Raw genomic sequence first — 25,186 nt, forward strand, 5'->3', positions numbered from 1 at the left:
GTGCCAGCAAAGGCTGCTCTGTGCAGTGAATTCAAGTTACTGATGCCCAGAGCCTTGGTCAGCACAGCCTCCTCTCTTCCCTTATGCCAGTGGATCTCGAATCGTGTTTGATGGGCCTTGTACACAACAGACCCCTGCTGCTCTGTTCTTGTAACAAAAGGACACCAAAGAAACCCCTAGAGCTGCTGAGAGGAGTTATTACATTGCACATTTCACGAACAATCGCCTTCTCCTTTTCACTCAGGTCTTCTTCATAGTTGTCTTGCATTTGCCTGTCCAAATTTTCATGGACCTCAAGGACCTACAAAAAACAGTAACACAGAAGCATTACACTCCTCAAATAATTAAGTGTCCCTAACAATCTCATTAACTAGTATTCAAACTGGAAGGATTTACAAAGCCTTGACAGTCAGAGCACTGCAAAGACAAGCAGAACTCCAAGCTGGGCACCTCCATCATGGTCTCCCTTAACTAGCAATGGAATGCCACTGTCCCACCTGCATGGTGTGGCTGCCACCACAGTCCCAGGGGAACATGTGACAACCTGCAGTGAGTTGCCTGTACCCACAAACACATCTCTTCCAGGAAGGCTGCTGATGGCCCCATCTTCCAGGCAGCTCCCCCAAGGCAATCCCGCAGCAAGTTGTGCTCCCTTCATTCCCCTCTTTTGCAGGAGCAGAGCTTCCCCACTCCCTTCTGCTGATCCAAGTCATGGGACAGCTGTAGCCAGCCCAGGCCCACAGCTTTTTGGTCTAGTAGGGTTTTAACCATCAAAGAAAGAGGGAAACAGGGTTTTGTACCATTGAAAAGCAGAGTATTACCCACTGTGCAGCTTAAGCATGTGGTCTCCAATCAGCCATGATCTTTCAGATCTTAAACAGACATGGCCAATTACACTCACCTTTTGGCCGAAAATTGTTTTTAACTCATTTAGTTTCTCAAGGGAGCCCCTCGGAGGCCCATGACGACAGCGAGCAAGACACGGGCTGTTAGCACAGATCCCTGGGACTGACTCAGAGACCCCAATTTGATTCCTGGCACTTACACTGTCTCTCTCTGAACTGGATGCAGCCAGGATGCAGAAGGAATAGAGCTGAGAAAAAACCAGTATTGCCTCCCAGGACCCTGCCTGCTGACTACAGCCCTCTGAATATGCTGTCCCCACTGTGTGCTAAGAGCCATGGTGGATTTGGGTCATCCTCTCCTTGTGCCACACTGCCCTCTGAAGATGGAGATAATCACCTCGACTCCCCGAACTTTTTTTTAATCACTGTCAGCACCATACAGCAGGTGTATTTGTGTAAATACTCTTACACTTCCCAGGGAAGCACAGAGCCAGATGCAGAACAAGGATGGGTTCCACCCTTTGCTGAGGTATACAGCACCGGCTGCTCCATGAAACGGGATACCAGGGTAGATTATCCCCTGGTCTGCCACGTCACAGCAATCCTGCTGTACTCGAACTGCATTACCAACAAAAATAGGTCATTCTCCTAGGGCCCTTAACCTACTTCTAAAATGCAACAGCTAGTTTAACCAACATAGCTGGGACCAACCCTTGCACAAAACAAGAATTATCCACATCCTTTCTAAGAAGAGAGGAAGGGCAAGAGCAATGCAAAAAGTATGCAGGTGCTGACAAAGGGAGCATCTATTTTTTGCTAAACAGGAGGGAATTAATTATTGATCCAGCTGGACTCACACATCGAACTTACTCGTCTGGAGTCAGTGTGGCTCCGGCACCCGGCTGCAAAGGCAGGAGCCGGCAGGATCACATCCCTGTGCGGAGCACCAGGGCTGCCTGGCTGGCAACTAAGCACTGGAAGGTGTCAAGGACAACTGTAGTTTAGATTAGTTAAAGATCACATCAGCTCCAGCCTCTGCTACCACCAGCCATCAATCCTGCAGGCACGAGAGTCTCAGCAGGCCAAAATAAACTGGTTTTCCCTGACTTTTGCTTAAACTAAAAATGCATTCTAGGAGGTGTTGAAGGGTGGCATAGTCCTTTTCTTTCAGTGGAAATGTATTTCAATGGTGTAAACCAGGCAGAGCTGGAGCTGAAAGCCTATCAGACAGAAGTTTTGGCTGTATTTCATTTTTGCATTACGTGGGACTCATTTACCGTGGAAACCATCCTGCTCCCCAGGCCCAACCCACATCTGAGTAGATACTTTGTAAAGATGTACTAGTATCTTGGGTTCGGGCAAAAGGGATTTGATAGCCTATCCTAGAAAGGCATGATGGAAAAAAATATATGCTGAAGAGTGAAACTACCTCCTGAAAAAAGATAGGAAGGCCTCTTTGTGCTGACCCAGCCCCAGCCATTCTCAGATTCTGCCAGGCGCCGCTTCAGCTGTTTAGAAGGACCAGGTTAATGTTCCTCCAAAGACATCACTGGTGTCTATGGATGTGCTTTCATATAAATTGTCTATGGCTCAGCTAAAGTTCAAGGACTGTGGATTCAGCGTGGGTCTAAGAAACTGAGGTATATCCTCCTGTGTTTTCTGCCACATCTCCACCAAGGAGCCTATAGAAAACAGACAAGTGCATTCCAGGCTCGAGGCGGCTCGTGCCATCCTGTCCTTTTTGTTCTTCATCAAGCTGCACTGGCAGCCCTTGGCCCTTTGTGCATACACCAGCATTGTGTGATCTCCCTGGCTAAAACATCAGTGGTGAGAGCAGCCTGCCTTGCTCAGGCTCAGGGCGATTCCCCATGTAGGGGAATGGGGCTGGACTGGGTAACTCTGCTCTTCTGCCTGGGGATGCCATCTTCTGAAGACAACCTGCATCTCACTCTTGATGAGCACACTACCTCATCTAGCTTTCTCCTCCCTGGTGATATGCAAACTGCAAGGAACACCTCGGGTATATTTAGTTCTCCTTCATGACTGCACTAATGTCTGTGACCAAGGCATTGTCACCTCAAAGTACTCAGTCCATCACATCCACCTCCCTGCTGACTTGCTGTACTGGACCCACACAACCACACAATGTACATTTAAAGAACAAACAAAAAGAACCCCACCAAAGAGTCAGAATGACTGCATTCAAGCTTTGGAAAGGGAGTTCAAAGTTGAAGCAAGCATTTCTGTACCAGGAAGCACTCTGAGATTGAGGGATGTTTTCTGAAGGGTGAAAGCTTCACTCATTTTATTGATGTATAAGTCAACTGGCCAAAGCACTGGTGAACACAGTATCCTGCTTTGGCAAAGGAACAGTCTGTATGCCCTGCTAGGACTTTTCCCTAGTTTTGGCAGGGCCAAACCCTGCCTCACCCAACATGAGTGGCAGTGACTGATCACCTGCTCAATGGCTCTGCACACATGTAGAGGTCCAGGCTGCTGCTCCAGGGGGTGGTGGGTTAGAGGCTAAATACACTTCTCTTGCACTTGTCTCTTCCTCATCTCCCCACATCTTTAGCAGGTTTACTCAATTCCTAAGAAAAGTGCTTTGATGTTCAGCGAGCTATTGAGCTGTAGCTTATGTACCTTTTATTCTCGTTAGCAAAAACAGCTGTTAGAAGTGCCAACCTGTCATCTCGCTCCTTATTTAGTAGGTGCAATAAACACCAAAAAAAAGTATTTCAGAAGCAAAAATAAAGAAAATCCTTAAATGTCCTCAAGACAGAACAAACTTATTCTAAATGGCAGGTGACGCTTCAGCTACATAGCTAGCATTCAGCTGCTAGAAAAAGCCACAGGAAAAGCCTAGATGACATTACACAGATGGGTGCAGATGGAAGCAATCCAGAAACCCTGCAGAGTGCACAGCCCCTCAGTGACCCTTGCTTGGGCACAGAGCTGCCTCCTTGCAGCCACACCACTTCTGGACCAATTTGCATTCAAGTAGCCCACAAGAGAAGCAAAGTCAACTTCCAACTGTCCTTGACCTTCCTTGTGGTAAGGAGCTGGCCTGCTACAGCCATAAGGACTTCTTTACACAACCAAGATGGGCTTTTTCTAATATCAGATGTGGTATAGCCAAAGCACAAAGTCAACTCTGTAGGCTATCTGTTCTCCTCCTCAAGGAAAGGTCATGAGCTGTATCACAGGCAGTGAGGGTCTAAGTTAGTAGCAGCATCCAGTTTCTCACATGCAGGGACTGGCATTGGAAAAGCTGCCCAGACCTGCAATGTGCAAATAAGACCTAATCCATATGCTACAGCATGCTGTGGCCAAAAAACATTACCTTCTATCTATCCACAGCTGGTGACCAACAGCCACAATCTCACGGTGTCACAAGAAGGGAGGAGGAGAAATTGAGATCATGACCAGTTTCTTCAGTCGTTTCATTTTCAACTGATCCTTGGAAATGGGCCACAGGATAGAAAAAAAACCTCCTTCTCATCCCTCCCTGCCACACTGACCTACAGGAGAATTTCCTCTTCACTTCACATGTGAGAATGTTTTTAATCCTAGGTGTGTGGGCAGGACACATCATGTGAGATCATTTATGCCCCTCGAGATATGACTGCTTAGGGCATCTGCTTTCATGGGTGGAGAATGGATTGAGAATAGCCTTGAGGAGAAGGACCTGGGAGTGTTGGTCAATGAAAAGCTCAACATGAGCCAGCAATGTGCACTTGCAGCCCAGAAAGCCAACTGTGTCCAGGGCTGCATCAAAATAAGCGTGGCCAGCAGGGCAAGGGAGGTGATCCTGCCCCCCTACATAAAGAGCTTGGAACAAGTCTGGAGGAGGGTCATGAAGATGATCAGGGGACTGGAGCACCTCTCCTGTGAAGACAGTCTGAGAGAGTTGGGGCTGTTCAGCCTGGAGAAGAGAAGGCTTCAGGAAGACCTTCCACTACCTGAAGGGGCTACAAAAAAGCAGGGTGGGGGGGTTGGCTTTTCACCAGGGTTTGTAGTGACAGGACAAGTGTAATAGTTTTAACCTGGAAGAGGGTAGATTTAGGTTAGACATTAGGAAGAAATTACTTAGTGTAAGGGTGGTGAGACACTGGAACAGGTCGACCAGGAAGTTGTGGATACCCCCTCTCTGGAAGCATTCAGGGCCAGGTTGGATGGGGTTTTGAGCAACCTGGTCTAGTGGGAGGTGTCCCTGTCCATGCAGAGGGGTTGGAACTAGATAATCTTTAAAGTCGCTTCCAACCCAAGCCATCCTATGATTCTATGACTCTGTGATTCCTTACCCCAGCTGTGGCACTTGCCAGGGTTTTGAAGTCAAATATACACCACCAGCCAAATTCCAAAACTGCAGAGAATTTCTTCCACCTTTTCCTAGGGATCAACAAAGCTCTGAAGCAGAGGATTAATAATAATGCTAATAATAATAAGTGCAAACAACCAGTCATCCAGCTTCAACTCCTTTACATGCATCATTGCACCAGACCTCCCAAACTTTACTCCAGTTTCCAAGAATCTTCCTCATTAATTTTCCAATCCTTTCCATAAGCTTATCAAACCACATCTTAAAACCATTTCTGTTTCTTGCCCTTCCTAAGAGACTCAGTCCCACAACCCCTAAAGCAAATAGGAACTTAATTTCCCTCAGAATGTGTTCATAATCAATTTATAATTAATTGATCTTGCAACTTAAAACCACTATCAACTCTGCTTAATATTGTCCCTCATGACCACCTCACCAAATGCAAGAAGCATTTAGAAGAGCAGGAGCAGAAGTTACAAACACCGGTTTGGGAAGAAAAGGCCAACAGCAGTAGTCTGGAAAACACAGGACAAATGTATGCAGGCAAGTGAACTGCCACTCGTGTAGTCAGTGCTCCTCTGGGAACTAGTAAAAACTGTACTAAAGGTATTTTTTAATCCTTGATGGTGCTGGACACCCTTCCCTTAAGATCCAATAGGAGTTACACAGTCTGGGTATATAAAGCCTCAAATAAGCTGAAATATCAAGATTTTTCAGCTTGAAAGATCTTTTATAATTTAAATATGATCCATACCAAACCAAACTTGTCTTTCATAATTCTTTACACACCACAAATGCATAGGAGATCAACAGCTTGAGAAATAGTGACACTCAAATATCCCCTTGGGATCTTACAGCTGCCCAGTGGAACTAACATCCTTGGCCAGCTGCACTACTGCTTCTCCTGACACTTGTAGGCTTTGTCACCACCAACTGACACATCTGTCCTGGAGCTGACAGACCCCAGACAAACACAAAAAAAGGAATGTGAAAATACTAAAAACTAGTAAATTTAGGGAACTTATAGATCAAAGCGATGAGCAGCATCTGTGCCCTTTATTTAGCTGTCAGATGTGGAAAGGTACAAGTCAAAGATCTTTGTAACCAGCAATGTCCAGGTCTAAGACAGAGGAAGTGTTCAAGGCCAGGTTGGATGGGGCTTAGAGCAACATGGTCTAGTGGGAGTTGTCCCTGCCCATGCAGGGCAGTTAGAGCTAGATGTTCTTTAAGGTCCTGCTAACCCAAGCCTTTCTATGATATCTAGATCTATGATAGCTAGTGATGATTCCACTGCTGGACCTTTTTTCACCAGCTATGACCTGGACCTCCAGAGCTGCCATCCAGGAATCCTCCTTTAAGTTCATGAAAGTTTTTTAACCCTGTACAAAAAAAATCTTTCAGCTTCAACCAACCTAAATCTATGAATCAGTATATTCCAACCAGAAATTAATTTAGTTAGAGACTTTCCAGCCATTCCTATGGCACCTTGGAAATTGTGCTTCTTTGTCCTCTAGATACTCAGAAGTAACTTGCTTAATGAGTTAGACATGTAACACCATGGTATTACACTTTTTCTGCCAAAGGATGGTCACTAAGACTTGGGAACTGCTGTGAAATCATAGTGCAAGTTTTCTTCTTCAACTCAGCTAGCAGTGTCCCAAGACTTTTATTGCCAATAATAATTAGCAACAAAACATATGTAGGAACTGCATTTTTGTGTCCCTTTTAGAAAGAGCATTTCAGTCACTGCTGTCAGCCACTCCAGAGACCCAGTTTATACAGCAAAGATGAATAGAAAGGGTAACAAACACCTTCAGCACAAGGAGCTTTTGTTGGAGGTTTCCCACCCAAAAAAGTGATGCATGATCTTGCTTAACTGCACAACTATTTGAAGCCATGATTACTCATCATGACACACGTGCTGGTTACCAATAATCTGCGTGAGTACTAACTTTCTATTTCTAGTTGTGTTTCAATGAGAAGCAAACTTCCAGTTCTGCAACTTTGGTGTCTGTCACATCACACTGCACTGTACCACAGCATGGTACATCCTTACCTTCATAGCATGCACAACAGCCTCTGGTTTCTGACCAACAGGGACATATCCTGCTGCAGGAGAAGATGCAAGATCAGATGTAATGCGAGCTGGTCCCTGTTGAAATAAGATAAGATATTCTTTGATTCCCTTTGGGTGATTTAAGCAAGGAGGAAGAAAACATCCAGAAAATCTGAGCACTAGCTTCTCCAAAGTTAGCCCTCTTCAGCCATCTGCAGAGACTAAAGACACCACTACCCCTTCCTCCTAAGTGACTTGATTTAATGCCAGTTAAGCCTATCATCACTCAGTCTAGATTTATTCAGGCAGGAGATCACTGTAGTTTAAAGCTAAATTGATTCAAGAAACATTTTTTACTCACTTAGGATAACTTTGTACAAGGACAAGATCAAACAGTTCTCATCCTTCTAGCCAAGGGAGCAATGCAAAATAAGATGATTTTCCAGCATAAAGCGGTCGTTTCTAAGAAACTGCATTAATGAAAGAAACAGTTGGCATAACTTCATTGCTTTTCTGGCAACATTTTCACACAGACATCAAGTACCAATCTTCAGCTACAGAGAAAATTGTGAAGGCAACCTTAAAACAAGCAGATGTCCAAAGCTAATGCTGGCTGGGTTTGTTTCCAAAAGGCTGGCCAGTCTTCCTACATGAAGGATCCCATTGGGAAAGATACTGAAATTACATTTTACAAAAGATTTCTACTGTCCAAACTGCCTTGTAAGCACTTTTCATAGGGCTTTCTTTTTTTAAAGGCATCCAACTTGGATTGAGAAACACAATATCTTTATTCAGTGAGATGCACCCTGCCTGTCCCCCCTAATATTTTTGCAGAGCTTTGTAGCAGTGAGAGAAATCAACAATGAAACCATTGACCAAAATCATATTTAGTCTTCACATCCTTTAGGAAACACAAAGAATGACTATACTGAGGGCCTCTGAAAGCAAATTAGGACTGCAGAGCACCATGTAGCACCATCACAGGAAGGCTTTCACAGCACACGAGGCACTCCATTCTCATCTTTTCCACATTTAAAAACACAGCATATTTTATGCTACACCTCATCACTTTGCCTTCTAAGCCAAGGCCAGCAAGCTAGTTGTGCCAGAAAGGAGGACCACCAGAGGGGCACTTTGTCACCTCTCATTCTTCCAAATGTTTTAAGTTGTGGGGGCCTTTTTACTAATGCAAGTACTCTTGTGCTTACATTGAAGAGAAAGATGGGCCAATCCATTAGGCTACACACAAAAATATCATAAAAGGCATGGGATCTTTCATGTCTAGGTCACTGATCTGTACTTAACCCATGTATATATGATCAACTACCATTAACTCACATGCATGTTTGGCCTTTTGTAGTAACATGAACCAAGCTACTGGTGATACAAAAACCTCCTTCTGAGAGGCAGACACCTCAGAAAAAGGAAAATTAGACTTACTAACTTCACAATAATTCTCCAAGGAGTTTTAACAGACTGCCAAAGCACAAAGACCAAGAGACACTCACAGGTTGGGCATGGTTTTCAATCTGCTGGCAGAGGGTTACAGCTTGCTGGAGCTGTGGCCACCTGGGGACATGTCCTCAGCCACCTCATCCATAATGTCACACAGAAAGGGCAGAGGCTGGGGCAGAAGCCTCAGGGCCTGGGTCCAGCCAGTCTACAGTTCCCACTTATGACTGCAAACCGGATTCACAGTGCAGGTTAATGCAACTAGAGTCCTTCCAGAATCAGCCTCTCAGAGGTCAAAGACACCAATACATGCATAATTCCTCTGGCTTCAGCATGAAAGCTGCTTTCTTTCCAGAAACATCCAAGATAATGACAACTGAAAGCAGAATACTCAGGACTTTGTGGCCATGAACAATACTTGATACAGATCTTCCCCCACGACCCTCTTCACGAGTAACACTAGAAATGCCCAGCAACAGTCTAGCATTCAGTATTCTTCTGAATTGAGAGTAATATTCACAGGATTCACAGAATTTTTTGAGCTGGAAGGGACCTTAAAGATCATCAAGTTCCAACTCCCCTGCATGGGCAGGGACACCTTCCACTAGAACAGGCTGCTCAGAGCCCCATCCAACCTGCCCTTGAACACCTCCAGGGATGGAGCCCCACAACATCTCTGGGCAGCCTGTTCCAGCGTTTCACCACCCTTACACTGAAGAATTTACACCTGATCTCTAACCTAAATCTCTCTTCTTTCAGCTTAAAACCATTACCCCTCATCCTCTCACTGCAAGCCCCTGTAAAAATACCCTCCCCAGCTTTCCAGTAGGCCCCCTTCAGGTACTGGAAGGCCATTATGAGGTCCCCCCAGAGCCTTCTCTTTTTCAGGCTGAACAACCCCAACCCCCTCAGCCTGTCCTCATAAGAGAGGTGCTCCAGCCCTTGGATCATCTTTGTGGCCCTTCTCTGGACACGTTCCAACAGGTCCACATCCTTCTTGTGCTAGGGGCACCAGAGCTGGACACAGTATTCTAGGTGAGGTCTCACCAGGGCAGAGTAGAGGGGCAGAACCACCTCTCTCCATCTGCTGGCCACACTTCTTTTGATACAGCCCAGGATGGAGTTGGCCTTCTGGGCTGCAACTGCACATTGGTGGCTCATGTCCAGCTTTTGATCCACTAGTACCCCCAGGTCCTTTTTCACAGGGCTGCTCTCAAGCGTGACCTCCCCCAGCCTGTATTCATATCTGACAAAATTTTAAATTGTTTTCTGACCAAACTAGTGCAGCTCCTGAGGCCTCCTGTGTGACAGGCAGCAGCAGCTTCTCCTCACAGAACTGAAGTCACTAATGAGCTGCAAACCATTTCCATGATCGTAATCACTCTCGAAATGATTACAGAATACAAATGAAACCACAATGATTAGAGATAAATGTTTTCTAAAGAGCTTGATCATACTTCACTGATCACCATTCTGACACAACAAAAGTAATCTTGCAAGCATGGTAATGCACTGCATATATAATATCACACAAAAAACACTCAAAGGGTCATTTTCCTTCTCAGATCAGTAGCTGAAATTCAGCAAGGGCAATCAGCTGAGCTCCACCTGAACACAGGCAGAGAATTTTACTTAGGAAGAGAAAAATAATGTTAAAGAATGAGGGATGTAGCAAACAAGGTAGACTCAAAACTTTCTGTTATGGTCTCAGTACCAGATGGCCTCATTTCTTAAAAAGGCACAACCCCTGATCCTTAAGCTTGGAAGTCAGAAAACCCACTCTACTGAAACTGATGTCCAATTTGCTGAGTTCAACACTCAGCAATGGCAGAAACCTGTGTGATACAGACTTACATGAAAGAGTGCTCCAAATGACCATGCTGCAGGCCCACTATGCCAGAAGCCACAGAAATCTTCCCACCATGTCAGACTGTTACTACAAAAGGCCAAACATGCATGTGAAGAAAGTGGTGGAGTAAGTAGGCATCTCACCAACATCTCTGCTCTTTGCAACAGTGAGATGAACCAAGTACATATAGGCACATGGTGCCAGGAAGCACTCCCCACTGCTAAGAGTGGCTTAATACTTATTAACACTTAGTGCTTTTTGTGCAGTTGAACCCTTAGAGACATTCTTAGAGAAGGTTCTTTCCAGACACAGCTTCATAAAGGGGAAGTAGATGCTTCAACTCCACTGATTTCAGAGTGGTTGACAAAAAAGGCTTTAGTCAAGCTCATATAGGCTTCCTGCATGGAGGAATACATGGAAGAGGCCAGAAAAGGGGGAATTGTAGTCAGCAAGGAAAGAAATTCCAACATATCCAGCAGGATGCACGGCCAGCCTTTGGAGGACCGAAGAGAGGAAAATGGACAGAGTTCACTGATAGTGTTAGCTGAAGGGAAGGAAATGGAAGGAACTGGAGATAAGGTCAAAGTTGCTGGACTGGAAAACTGCCAACACTGGAAGAAAAGGGAGGGAATGGGAAGAAAGAGGAGGATGTGTATTTTAACCAGCAGGAAACCAGTTGAGATGAAATGCAGGGGAAAGCAAAGATAGGACATAGAAGATTGGAAGAAGGGCAGGAGGGCGGCGGAAATCTCAGGAAGTCAGTGTTAAGGTTGTTGCTGAAATCACACAGAGGAGATTCTTCATGCCTAAAATAGCTGCATTTGGAAACTGCATAAGAATTACCACAGCTGCACCCCAGCACTCTAACTCAGCTACTCTGAGGACCTCCACCACTGCAGAAATCCATGCCCTTCCCGTTCCCTATAGCTGACATTTTCACAGCCATGGGAACATGGCTGACTCAGCACCCTGACAGACAATAATAGCAAGGTTAATCTGGTTACATCCTAAGAAGCAAAAACTGTCCATACAGGCAAAAAGCAATACGGTGTGTTTTGGGGCATGCATCACACTCAATTTCCTCTCCCTGTCTGGTTTTGTCACACACACACTCTCTGTATTAAACAGATGTCTGGCTTTTCCACTTGCTAGGATTTCAAAGGGTTTGGTATCTCAGAGATGGTTCACTCTTCATCTTCAAACGTGGTTATGTGGGGCATCACATAATGAGTGGTGCTAGAAGAGAGATCAGAAGTCACCAAAAAGGATGCCATTATATTTATTATAAAGCTGTTGAGAAATACTATCTTGATTGCTTTTCTAGTTTACAGGAAGCTGACACTTCAAAATGCAAAGTTTCTTATTCTCTTTGGCTACAACTAGCGCTGGAGTTGCTCCAGGTTTATAGCAGCAGAGACAAGACTGAAAGCTAGCTTATTTAACTCCTCACTTATACAAGGAATCTGTAATTCAAAAAGAAAGCAACTGTAAATCTATGTCATGGTGTCAAATGGTCACCTGGGTAGAATTACATGGCACACTGCTTTCTCTGTCAGCCACAGCCACAGTTACACTGCTGAAAGAAAGCACTGCCCAGCAGCGAGACTACTAGCCTAAGTAAAAGTGGGGGGCTCTAAGTTACATATTTGATGCATCAGAGATTCCAAGTGCTTGGAGGAAGCACCTTATCTTCCCCATGCACAGGGTTTGTTGACCACTGCATCTCTGAAACCCAGAGATCATTCTCCAAGATATGTCTGCAAGAAGCAAAAGTCCAGGGAATCAAAGGCTGTGGAGCCATGTGTGACCCATCCAATGTTTCATAAGTAAGTCAGTGCTTTTGCTGCTCTGCAAACCACTGTGGAAGTTCAGAATTTTTGACACTGCTGTGGTGTGAATCTTTGATGAGCTCAGCCCTGGGAAAAACAGCCCTATCTTTGCTGGCAGGATGGCTCTGGGACTGCAGTGTCCCAAGAGGCTCCTGGCGAGGCTCTTCTGCATGGGAGGCGAGTGCCAAGTACCCACATACCCAGCCTCTCTCCCAGTAGGGAAACCATGACAGCAGCTCTGAAGCACCACTGAATACATTTCCCTTTCAGCCCTCACCTGCTCCTCCATTTCAAGCAGATCAGTACTGGATATTTGCTGGTGTCTGTGATGGGACCAATGCAATTCTCAGCACTTACTGCTCCCATGTAGCACCAGCATCCTCCTCATTCAACTATACCCACATCATGCATGCCCAAATGACAAATCCACCAGAGAAATCTAATTCTGTTCAAGACCGTCCCAGAAACCTATCACTGGAGTCTGCAGGGCTTGTGGTTCAATCTCCAAGGCTGTAAGGAGATCACAGTCCAGCTGTATCATTAACAGACTGAGAAAAGAGAGGAACTCTGCAGTCTCTAGTGCCAGAGCATCCTTGAAGCAATATGTTACAGACAGGATAAATCCCCTAGTTCTCTGTTTCTAAGAATGATGTTTGACTCTGGTGATAGCCTCAAATCCAAAGCAGAAAACAAACCAAATCAAACTAGCCCCATTCACTGCCGCAGCCCAGAACACAATCACCAAAGCAACAGCACTGATGTGAGAAAGAAAGAAAATCCCAAGACCGCAAATACTGATAACGATCCTTAATATGACATCAAAAATGAAGAGCTGAGGCCTCAACTCGCAGCTGCTGGAGAACATTTGCTGCCAAGAGGGCAATGCCAGTGTCCAAGACCAAGATGCTTAACGAGTCCTTGCTGGCTCTATCTGGTTGAGTGGGATGTGGCCCAGCACAGATGCTGACAAGCACTGCTGTCAATACTCCACTCCTACATGTCTGGAGGAACAAAATTAATAGAACTCTCTGTAACAGGGCATGCTGGGAACTCCTGATAATGACACACCTCCACGGAGGCAAAATAGGCTTAAAATACGAATACTTCTTAGTAACAGTGGGAATGCTTTGGAACCCAAGAATAAAAGAGCCTAACTGGAGATGACAGGTATCTGCTCTTTTAGAGGTTTTGGGTTGGAAATCTCAAAAAGGAACACAGAAACTCCAGTAAACAATTTCTCCTTGATTCCTCCAGGGATCACAAAAGACATGAGACCTTGGTCCTGCCATCAGTTTTCAATCTCTTTCTGCTCAATAATATTCTGTCTTTTAATGACATCCTTTCCTACTTCAGCTCCAAAAGAGTTATTCCTGATCTGCAGAAAGTCTGCAAAAGACTAAGTTTCAAAACCCAGAGGAGAATGTCATGTTGATTTTACTTCACCTAACTCACAGACCAGTCACTGAGGATGCTCCAGACCAATGTGGAGCATGCAAGCAAGTTTTAATGCTTCTGAACCTTCACATCTTCTTTGTGCCTTCTGTTATTTTTCCTTTACCATTTCAAAATATAAGTGAACATTTAGGAGTCTAACCCAATTAAATAAACCACATTTTCTAATGGCATACCTCAGACAACATAAAGCTAGATGAGGTCACATCAGACACTGTGAAGTTTTTATTGCTGAGACAAAACAAGGATAGGCAGGCACTGCTGGAAAACTCACAATAAAATCCCTAAGCATGACTATTTATCTCACAGTGGTTTTGTTTCCAGCCTGCTTACCCAGGTTTGAATTATACTTGGGCCATTCTGTAGCACCTGTCACCATCCAGGTGTTTTAGGAACAGCAAAGGGACAAGTAGGAGGCAGTAACATGGAAAGGTGCCATGTTTGACTGCAAACTCCAGCCCCAGTATGTTGGCAGAACAGGATCCAGCATATTTTGGTTTTGCAAATAGTGCTTGTGGCTACAACGTTTAGAAAGTTCCTGGGACACCAGCCAGAGACACTGCTGAGGGCAGATGGGGAAAACCAGTAGCAAAACCAAGAACCAAGAGTATAGAGTCGCACTGGCATGGGAGAAGCACCCCCAGAACCTTGCAGGGAATGCACCAAAGCCCTAAACCACAGTATCCCCATCAGAAATAGCCAGCACCGAGGGCAAGCAATGGGCTCATGCAGACAGCTGGTCTGCTCAGAAAGAGAAATCTCCCTTACACAGAGATGGGCGGCATCCCTGGGAGATCACATGAAAAAAAATAATAAAAAAATGTCCTGTTACAACACCCTGAGAAATTCCCTGGGCCCCACAAAGGCAGATCAGACCCCCCCATCGTTTCGCAGCCCGGGATGTGTTTCCTGTCCTCTGCTGCCTTGCAGCTGGCAGGAGGGTTAATGGCTGAAACAAAAGGACAGCACTGAAGCGTGACATGACTCCGAGCTGCCACTTCATCCTCCCTTCCTTCAAAGCTCCTTCCCTCCCTGCCGCATCTTTTCATGGCCATAGCAACTCTGCCACTGCCACCACTCGTGGTGCCCCTGAAGGGGTCCAGCTCCTCTCACAGACCTGCAGGGATGAGGCTACCTGAAGGCACCTGGCAGCAGCTCCAGGGCTCCTCGCTGGTTGCAACCAGATTTCCCAGAGGCACAAAGAAGCAACATGCATCAGCTCCTCCACAAACTGCACCATGCATAAAGCAGCCTTTTTGCTACTCTCTTCCTGACCACAAGACACCCTGGCCGGAGCCAGGGAGCACCCAGGTCCCTTATGTGTCCAATCTGCCTGGCAGATGATCCAAAGTGATGAAGACATTTGGTTATTGTTATTCCATGCCTATTTGCAGAAAACCTGCCAGCATCCAGCTCAAAACAAATCACCTGTTTCCACCTTGTGCACTTCTATAGCTGAACTGCCCAACATTCCTGAATCACAGAATGTCCCTGGCTGGAAGAGACCTTCAAGATCATCCAGTTCAGTGGGCTGCCTTGCAGCTGTGAGTGCTTGACACCCTGCCACAAGGCACAGGAGAAGGGACATGTGGGAGATTTTGCACACAGACACCAGCTCCCTGGCACAATATGGCTCCCAGTCACCAGCAGGAGTAAGTGCATGAGCTATCAGTACTCTGTAGTAGCATCTTCTCTATCAAATCAAGGGACTTCATTGCAGATGCTAATCTCCTTTGGCACTACTTAATTTGTTGCCTCTAATCATAGAGAGCAGCTGGTCCTGTAAACATTCAAATCCATGAATTAACTACTGGGTCCACACAGGAGCCAGGCAGCACCTGTCTGGTCTGTATGGCTCAGCCACCACCTCCTGCATCTTTACAGCCTGAGCTGCGTTCACCTCTATCTACTTAAGTAATAAAAGGGGCTTACACAGACCTTTTGATTAATAAAGAAACAATTTAACTGTTTCATTGCTTTCTAGGCACAAACATCAAGAACACCCGACAGAAGATTAACCCTCCACCCCAGCCACTTTGGCACAGCGCTGGCTGCACAGGCTGTGCTCGGGCACCAAAGGAAAAGGAGGATTTCAGGAACTGCCCCAAACAGAATGAACTAACTCAGGACATTGTTTGCAACTGGATCTCATCTACAAACAGGAAGGGTGCCTTTCATCAGCACTGCGGATGGCAGCTTCAGCCCTGGGAAACTCCTCGGCACACGCAAGGCTGGTGGGGCAGCTTCCTCCGGCAGCGGAACGGGAGAGGAGCAGCAGCTACGGGTTGTAGCAGCACCATGGAGCTAGAATGGGTGCACGCTGCTAAAAGACACCACTGACAGCTTCAGCTACCCTCTCCAGCTATTAAATTATTACCAATATGACATATTCAGAGCTGTTTCTGCCTGTAACGACCCGCTAGAAGCAAGCAAGAAGTCTGAGAGCTATAGTCAGAGCGAGACGACGCTGTCCCGGAGGACAAAGTGCACTAACTCCGACTGACTCACAGGGGCACTATCGGCATGAGAATTTTGAGAGGGGCTAGCTGTTTTAATAAAGGAACGTCAAGCACAGTTGATTTCAGAAAGAAACAGTAGGTATTTTTCAGACGTTCCGGATTCTGAAGCGAATCTGGTTTGGGGGTGGGCCAAGTGAAAGGCTCTTGGTGGGGGGAGGATGCACGCAGAGGCAGAGGGACACCTGCACACATCTGTATGGCCCCTCTGAGTCTCCAAGTCAGCTTGGCTGCCCTGGCCATTGCTGGCGAAGCAGCCTCCTCCCAGGCCTGGAGCAGAGCGAGCGTCTCCCGTGCCCTCATGGCTCCTCCAACCCACTGCCAGCCCCACAGAAATGAAAAAGACAAGCGAGGATGAGAACCTACAGCAGAACCTCAAAGCAGATTAATTTTTCTCACCTCCTGCAGTTACCTGTAACAGTGGATTGTGGATACAGCCTGTCACTGTCTCTTTTGCTCATCAAACGCCCAAACTTTGTCATTGACAAACTTTGTGCCAGTTGGCTGCTGTGGGGAAAAAAGCCACCCACTGCTCAGAGCCACCACAATAACTGCTGATGAAGGGCAGCTGCCTTCACAAATGGATTGGTTTGTTCTCAGCTGCTGGTAATACACTCTGAAGCTTCACAATAGTGCTCCCCAGGCTGCAAATCCCAACGAACCTTTAATTTCACTCTCTTTTCCATAGCCACTGTTGCCACAGCAGCAAAAGGACTGCCTTGAACTTCTTTCTGTTCTGCTCAATAGCATCCTGGTGGTATCAGTGTTGCCAGCAGGAAGGAGCCACCTTCTGCTACGCTGCTCCATCATTGCTTCCCCTGCCTAAAAAGGGACCATGGCCATCACTGCTGAGGGAAGAAGGTTTGGGGCTGTTCTCTGACATGCTGGCAGCACTCAGCCCAACTGAATGCAGTGGGGATGAGGCACATGGATGGGAGAAGGTGGAGGACTGTTGGGGTGCTGCTCAGGATGGGCTTGGCAGAGCAACAGAAAGGGCTGAAGGCATTTCGAGAGGCTGTGATGTGATGCTGAAGCTGCAAAGACCAGCCCTGGGGATGCCAGAGGCATTGGGCAGCCAAGGGAAACCTGCACCCAGGGGCCTTGTGCAGCACAGTGAGGGGCTGGGGGCTCTGTGCTGGTAATAGCAGGGTTGCTGGGCTGTGCAGGGACACCTGAGGGCCATGCTAAGGTCCCTGGTGGTCTGGGTGACTCTGCAGGGAGATCAATGCCCAGAGGGCTCCCCTGGCTCTTCTGGGTGCATCTCCTGGGCACCACAACAGGAATGGAGATCTCTGGCCATTTCAAATTTGATTCTTAAAGTCAAGTTGGCTCTAAGACACTGTTCCAGTTCCTCTCCCTGAGAGGAACAGATTTACTCCCACACAGGTTGAAGAAGGGACTAGAAGACTTGCTCTGAGTCCACAAGTGAGACCCAAGACCAGGCTTGGGCCACAGACACATCTCCCTGCTTGCACCAGGCTGTCACAGGGGCCAGCTTGTTCCTCCCTCTGCAGGTAGCTGAGGGAGAGATACCAAGTCATCTTCTCGCTTCTCTTCTGCCTTAGCCCTTGCATCATAGAGGATGGAGACCCACCATCTTTCCAACCAGAAGGAAGAGACATGACTGTCACTACAGCTGGGGTTTATCATAGAATCATTAAGGTTGAAAGGGACCTTAAAGATCATCAAGTTCCAACCCCCCTGCCATAAGCAGGGAGCCCTACCACTAGACCAGGCTGCACAAAACCATCCAACCTGACCTTAAAAACCCCCAGGGATGGGGCATTTAGCTACTACATGTCCTTGTATCACCTCCCCTCACCACCACTCTTGCAGGCTCAGGAGACAGCCAGCACGTCAGCCAAGGACTCTTGTATCATTCTTTCCCACCCCATCTAACGGCTTCTCTTTACACCTACAGAGCACAAACATTTGGGTTTGTTTTTATCATAGCGTGGGTGCCATCTGGCAAAACAAAATACGCTTCTCACAAGTATCTCTACAAGGCAGAGCTACGAACACAGCTGGTTGTCACAGGGTGGTGGGAATCAGCAGGAGGAGCCAAAGAAACCAGTGCTACAGCCCAAGCAGCCAGAGCCACCTCCCAGGCTTTGCAACCTGCACAAATCAGGCACTGGAGAAAAATGAAACAGGAGGCAGTGCCAGGAAGGCAGGGACTTGGCAGTCCTCTCAGTCAAGTGTCCACTACATAACCACACCAGTTCTGCTTCTTTGCATTTTCCTATGGACCTTGCTGGTTTTGGAGTAGATTTAGGGGGGGAATTGGAATTGTCTCTTCCCATCCTGGCCCGCAGTCTAAACCAAACTCCTGAGAGATACAGCTTTGAATCCCCTCATGGAAATCTCTTTTTTGCAATCCCTAGAGACATATATAAAGACTGAGCAATGGCACCATAATCACTGACTTCTCAGAAGAGGGAGCTTTGCTCAGCCCTCAAAGAGCATATCTGCAGGGAGACTTCCTCAGGGACTCCCAGGTCCAGGTCCTGGAGAAACACAAGTCCCTTCCTCCAGCCACCACCTACAGCACCCACAGACAGGTCCTCCCACACCTGGCCAGGGAAGCATTGGGAGCTCCTGCTCCTCAGCAAGGGCTCTCACAGAAAACAAGCACAGTGCAAACTCAGTACAAAAACTTAAGGAAGTGGAAGCTGATATTTATTAGAATCTAAAACTAATTTCTCTAACATGTCACTCACACCCACACACCTACAAACTCACACTCTGGTATTCACCAAAATGCAGATATCCATGTGGTGTGGCCAGGATCCCTGTGTGTGACACAGAGGACAAGGGACACCTAATAGCAAGTCCTAATGACAGCTCTGGCAACCCTCCTCACTGACAGCAAAGAACTCGGTTTTGCACACATTTTTCACATGCTTTAGGAGTCAATGGTTATTACAGGCTGATCTTTATCTCAGCATCTTGCTTACTCACCCCCCATAAAGACTAGGAAAGCTGCTGCCTGTTGTCTCCTTTCCCTCACTTTGGGCACCTTATCTAAGCCTTTCCTCTTGGAACCACAGGAAGAGCAATAGCACATCACAGCCTAACCTTGCTCCTCTTATCAGCGAATAGGTCTTCTAGCAGGAGCCATCTGTGCTGTGGTCTTATCACAGCACAGACCTCCAGGTCCTGATGTAAACCACACACCCCACAGTGTTTACCCATTTGTTTGCTGTCAGTTGTGTCTTTGGTCATCAACACAGGCCATCTCTACATCCCTTGCTCTAGCACTCCTGATGGTGTTTTCACACCCCATCCACATTCACATTAATATTTCCATTACAAACCTCTACAGTTACATCCACCAAAGGCACGTTTCCTATTATAAACCACATGAACACTGCTAGTAAATTTTAATTCTAAGACAGCCAGACTAGGTCTGACTGCTAGTAACAGGCTGGTTCACATTTAATGGTCTTTAATGCCAATGCGGATAAGTGGTTCCTCCAGGCAGGTTGGCTTATGCGCTTCTCAAAGAGAAGGTACCTCCAACCATAGGAACACTGAGCAGCCCTTAGGCTCCTTCCCATGCCTGGGCACTGAGATGTGGAGCCTGCCCCTCTCACTGCAGGGGAATGGCAGGTCACACAAGCAGCTGCTTGTTGTCACCTCCTCTCATGCTTCACTCAGAGCCAGAGCACAAGTGAATCACCCTCACCTCCCAAAGGACACGGGAAGCCTCTGGTATCCTATGAGATGACTCAGATTTGCAGTTCCCAGTGCTGGGGAGTTTGACCAGCCTGCTATCAGTTCAAGCTAACATACATGTCACACCTTGTAATGGCCAGAGGCTTGTAGGTCAGAACTAACCTACTGGGGCTGCTTTTCCTGGATTTTTGGTAACCACTACAGACCACAAAGAAAATCTATAATTCACCATCTGTGTGCATGATGCACCACTGACTAAAGAATGCAGAGACTGAAATTACAAGTGTCTTTGAATTCTGTGTCTTGAGTGTGCACCAGTGTCCACAATCCAGGATCCATTAGAAACACCAACCTGTTTCACTGAGGGACATCAGAGCCAAGCTGGAGTGATGTCTTCATGCAAACTGCATGACAGCGAGGGATGTGCTGAGGAACTTCCCCAAAGGCAGTGACAATGATGAAACCCTGAACAGATTGATAGCCCTGGAGCTGACACCAATTGTCCATCACTGACCTGTGTGAAGCCTGTGCAGGCACTAAGAGGAACAATTTCTCACCAACTCATGCCTGCTGTCAAAAAAAAGTCTACAGAGAAAGTCAGGTACATCTAACTGTCCACTTTCTGGGAGGTAACTGAGACACTCAAAGACATCTTGACTTGGTTTGAGCCAGGATGAAACCAGTTTTCCTTTTACTGATTTTTTTTTTTTTTCCTTCAGTAAGTTTTCTTTTAACTAGTAGCAGAGTGTCCCAGCTTGGGCTGATAACAGCCAGAATGTTTTTCTAACTGCTGGGTCTCCAAGGTCACACCTTTATGGCTCAGGCACAACAGGGAAATCTATGACCCCCCCATAGGAGGCTGAATTAGACAGACAGCAAAACTGGCCAGAGATATTCCATTCCATTTATCTACGTAAGCTCAGAGGAAGGTCAGAGATCACAGAAGACAACTTCCTTCCTGCTTCTTCTTCCCTTCTCTTCCGTCCATGGCCGGTGTCTGGGGAGGACTCTGTCCATCCATCACCGTCGACCCCCAGGCTCGAGCTCTCCTGACCCTCATCACTCTGCTCTCTCTCCAGCAGCAGTCCAGGATTCTTCAGGACTGCTTCCAGCTCAGGAGATGCTGTGGAAGTTGCTGGGGGTGGGGGGAGGCTTTTGCACATATCTGAACATATTTGTATATAATTGTGTATCTTTTCTTTTATCATTAGTGTTTAATTAAAGCTGTGCAGTTTAGTTTTCAATCCAGCCAAGTCTCTCTCTTTTTCTCTCTCCTTCCCTACCTGGGTGGGAGGGGGAGGGGATCAAGAGCATTGTTGTCGATTCTGAGTCAAACGGTGACACATCTGCATGAATTCATGATCGTTTTCCTTTGTCACAAAAACAATATATCATGTCAAGCCACAAACCAAAGGGATTTTGGTAGGAACAAGTTAACACATGGCTATGCAAGTATCCCAGACAATGTGGATTTAGATCGAGTGCTGGTTTTGGGTTTTCTCTATCATCTTCCCACAAAGAAGGCAGAACACAGCCAGGGTGACAGATGAAGGTGTCATGCAGTGCCTGAGCCTCTCCACAAACACCAGATGTCACCTCCCCCTTGAGGAAGGAGGGAAAGCAGGGACAAGTGGCCAGCAGGGATCCAGCAGGCAGCACCTTCTGCTGCCAACCCTCACACAATCCCAGTGACCTGTAGGACCGATGCTTAGACAGAGAAGTCTCCCGCCACCTCCCAGCCCAGGCACAGCTCCTCTGCAGAAAGTTGCCGGCCATATCCCAGGCTGACCCACAAGATCAACACAAAACTGTGTGTAGCAATGCTCCTCAGGGCAACCAGCACAGGCTGACTGAGCATCCCCACCTGGAACCAAGCTGGGGATCAAAAGCCTGAGCACAAGGGAAGCAAAGCAAAATCCCCAAAACACTAAGGCACCACACAGCCAGACAAACATCTCCAGGTTCATATCTCTCTGCCCTCATTATAAAGTGTCCTCACTTTATATATGGGGCACAAAGTTTAGGAAAGTGGATATTCAGTCACATTCTTCCATTTCATTTGTATGGTTTTGGCCCTTTTTTTTTTATTTGACTGAAGGGTCTCTATCCATCCATCCCACAGTTCAGCAGGGTTAAAAAAGGGCTCTGCTTTGACACTGAAGTTTTATTTATGCAAACTTTACTAAATTATTATTACCCCGTCTTTACAGCTCTAAGAGGCAATACTAAACCTACAGAATGACATTTACCCAAGCAGGCATCCAATGTACAAGGAGTCCTACAGTACCCACAGCTGCCCAGTGACCTGGACAGGGAGCAGGAGACACAGGATGGCAGGGAGGTCCCCTAGCTGTGCTGCCATCAGGCTTCTGCTGCCATTCACAACACCCGCAGCCCACTCACAGCAGGACTCCTTGACTGCATCTAAGCTTCTGCTACAATCTGGGAAACGTCAGCAAGTAAATGTAGTGTCTAGGCAGTCAGGCAAACATCTGGCAGGGCTGTCTCCCCATCCATGCCTGGCACAGCAGTGCAGAAGGAGCCCCAGCACAGTAGCACAGGATCCATCTTTCACAAGAGGCTTTAGTCAAGATTCTTCTGTTGTCTAAGAAGCAGCAACACACGGAAATCTTAGGAAACAATCTCATTTGTGATATAGAAAACCCTGCAAAGTCCTAAGAATGTAATCACTAAAGTAACCCTGACCACACACTGCCAGACACTTGGCAAACCATTTATGTCTCATCCATGACCAGCTTTCTGACAGCAGGCACACAGGGCATTTACAAAGAAGGAGCTTCAGGTATAACAAGACTCACCCTTCCTTTAGAAGATGCACATCTGTGACTGTCAGTTAACCAAAAAAACCATGTCGAGAAGTTAATGATCCAAACTCAGGTAAAGATCAATGTTTCCAGGGGCTTCCCATCCTCCCAAAAGCTGCAGGGTTCAGCTGCATGTTTGCACCACCGGTTTCAGGGTGAATTCTCAGCTAAGAGAGCTCCCCCATAGCCTTCACATGCCCCCCTCCAGCCAAGCCCACTCTCAGGGAAACCCACAGCTCTGTCTGTAGAGGTGAGAAAACGTCTCTTACGTTTTGCAGGGAGTCTTGATACTGCGGCAGTGATGAGAGCTGTGACTCAGAGTGGTATGGGGACAACCCTTTCCTCAGAGTCCTCAGGTCCCCCGTGCTGGACTGCTGCAAAGACAAGGACAGAAAACAGGACAGTCTGTATTAATGAGAAGTAAAGCCGTGCCCCTCCTGCTATACTGGCTTTTCCCATGACTCTGCTCTCCCGTGACCTGTTCCCATTCCTTCTTCCTGCAACAGCAGTAACAGTGAACATTGTAATAAAATGCTTTTTCCATGCCCACACCTGGAGAAAACGTTTGCAAACAGCTCAAGGTGAACCACTCAAGATCTACTACATTAAGTGATATAGCAAGAAGGAATTTTTATTTTACCTAAATTCCTACATGTTCATTAAAAACATTTGTTAAGATGCAAGAGAAAAAGTATTTTCAAGACTTCAGACTATATCAGAATCAGCAAAAGAAATCCACAAGGAGACTTATTTTAGATTTCTCTTTTTAAAAGAGCATAGGCTATTCCGATCACTCACATGTGGAATGCAATGAGAGTTTGTAAACCGTGCTTCTGTGATTCACCTAAGCAAAATACGAGTGACAGAACAGGTTCTGACTTGGGTTATAAATTTGCTTGCACCCATAGGTCTTAAATAAAGTAAAAAAAATAAAGATAGTCTACGTGACCCTAGAAACCAGATAAATGCAATCAATAGTCTGCTCTCGAAGGGAAAAGGAGTACTAGATGTCAAGAGTACTGACTAATCTCCCTGGGACAAAGCTTCTTCCTCATGCTATTAGTTCTTTCTCTCCGTGATTCTGAAATGGGATGGTCCTAGAATGAGAAGATTTCTCATTTATAAAAAGTACACCCATAAAAAAGCCAATACACAAGTAGCTAAAATCAAAGGTCTGGAAGAAGATTCTATCTTTTTATTACTGATAAACATCCTCATCAAGTTTTAATATTCTTAAGAGTATCAAGCGGTGCACTATCCTCTATTTTAAAGCTATAAAATCATGACATTTTAGATTTTTATACTCCATTAAGATGCCTGACTTTGCATTTGCTGCAGAAATGGTATTTTCTACTTCAAAAGAACCAAAGAAAAGCCACTGGTGCAATAAAATTTAACAGGAAAACACATAAATCAGCTCAATTGTATATAAAAAACCCTCAGGAACCCCAAAAGCCTGACCATAACTGAGACTTTGGGGACTGTGGCTGTGCACAGATCTCTGGAAATTGGAAAGTTCATTTCCATGGCTTGCTGCCACTTAGCAGAGAAGAATCAGTGCATTCAGAGAGGACACATAATTTTCTATCCATGTCAGAAAATTTCTTGCAGCTACACGGCCTGTTTTCAGACATGCTTAGCTTTGGTTTTATTTCAAAATGTTGTTTTCTCAGGTTAAAACATCTCGTGCAACCCAGTGCTTTCACAGCCATTCCAGCACACTCACTCTATCAACTTTCCTTTTACAAGCTGTGAAAAGAAAGGCAGTTTTCAAGATAGCCATCATGAGAAATGGATGCCAGTCCTGTATCACTCGATCTGCTGGGAACTGTCATGCCTCCCAAGGAGGCAAGTAATTCGGAATGACTTCAGCATATTGGATGTCTGGGATTCCCTTGAATTTACAAGGTGGCATCAGAAGATCATGGCCTATCATTCTTTTGCTTTTCACTACAGAGAATCAGAAATATCTGAAGGAGACAACTCCTTCTGAAGCTAAAAAGTGACTGCTGGAAAATTGAGTTTCCTCCACCATGTCTGGGAAGTATGTATTTTCAAAGGAAGGTTAGCAGGTCACAAAGGGAAACTATGAGAAGACTCTTAGTTTACTAGCATTGTCCCAGCCATGTGTGTGCAGAGGTGTCTTGGTGGTTATCCTGCAAGGATTTTACCCTGGCTTCCACTGTCCTGCTGTGTGCAACCTCTTCTTCACTACTGTATGTGAATGGGGGACAGGAACCTCCCAGAGAAGTCCTGACACTCTGCTACCCACTCCTTTAGTCTGTCAGTTCAGCAGCTCATGCACCCTTCCCTGACATCTATGACAAATGGACACTTGAATGGGCAAGGGAAAAGCAGAATAC

The 25,186-nt window shown here is 46.2% G+C and overlaps 1 protein-coding gene across 3 annotated transcripts in view; it reads right to left on the reverse strand.

The window, feature by feature from the left end:
- Nucleotides 1–25,186, reverse strand: part of CCDC85C (coiled-coil domain containing 85C) — a 113,314-nt gene that overhangs the window by 5,547 nt on the left and 82,581 nt on the right. For 2 of the 3 annotated variants that reach the window (XM_051620614.1, XM_051620613.1), the window contains 3 exons: nt 23,093–23,197; nt 7,223–7,318; nt 203–301 (listed from right to left, as the gene is read on the reverse strand). In XM_051620614.1, the coding sequence (XP_051476574.1) occupies nt 203–301; nt 7,223–7,318; nt 23,093–23,197 (300 nt within the window). The remainder of the gene's footprint in view (nt 1–202; nt 302–7,222; nt 7,319–23,092; nt 23,198–25,186) is intronic. The other variant, XM_051620616.1, reaches the window with a different exon arrangement.

This window comes from Apus apus, chromosome 5 (genome assembly GCF_020740795.1).
Source record: "Apus apus isolate bApuApu2 chromosome 5, bApuApu2.pri.cur, whole genome shotgun sequence".
Classification (NCBI taxonomy): Eukaryota; Metazoa; Chordata; class Aves; order Apodiformes; family Apodidae; genus Apus; species Apus apus.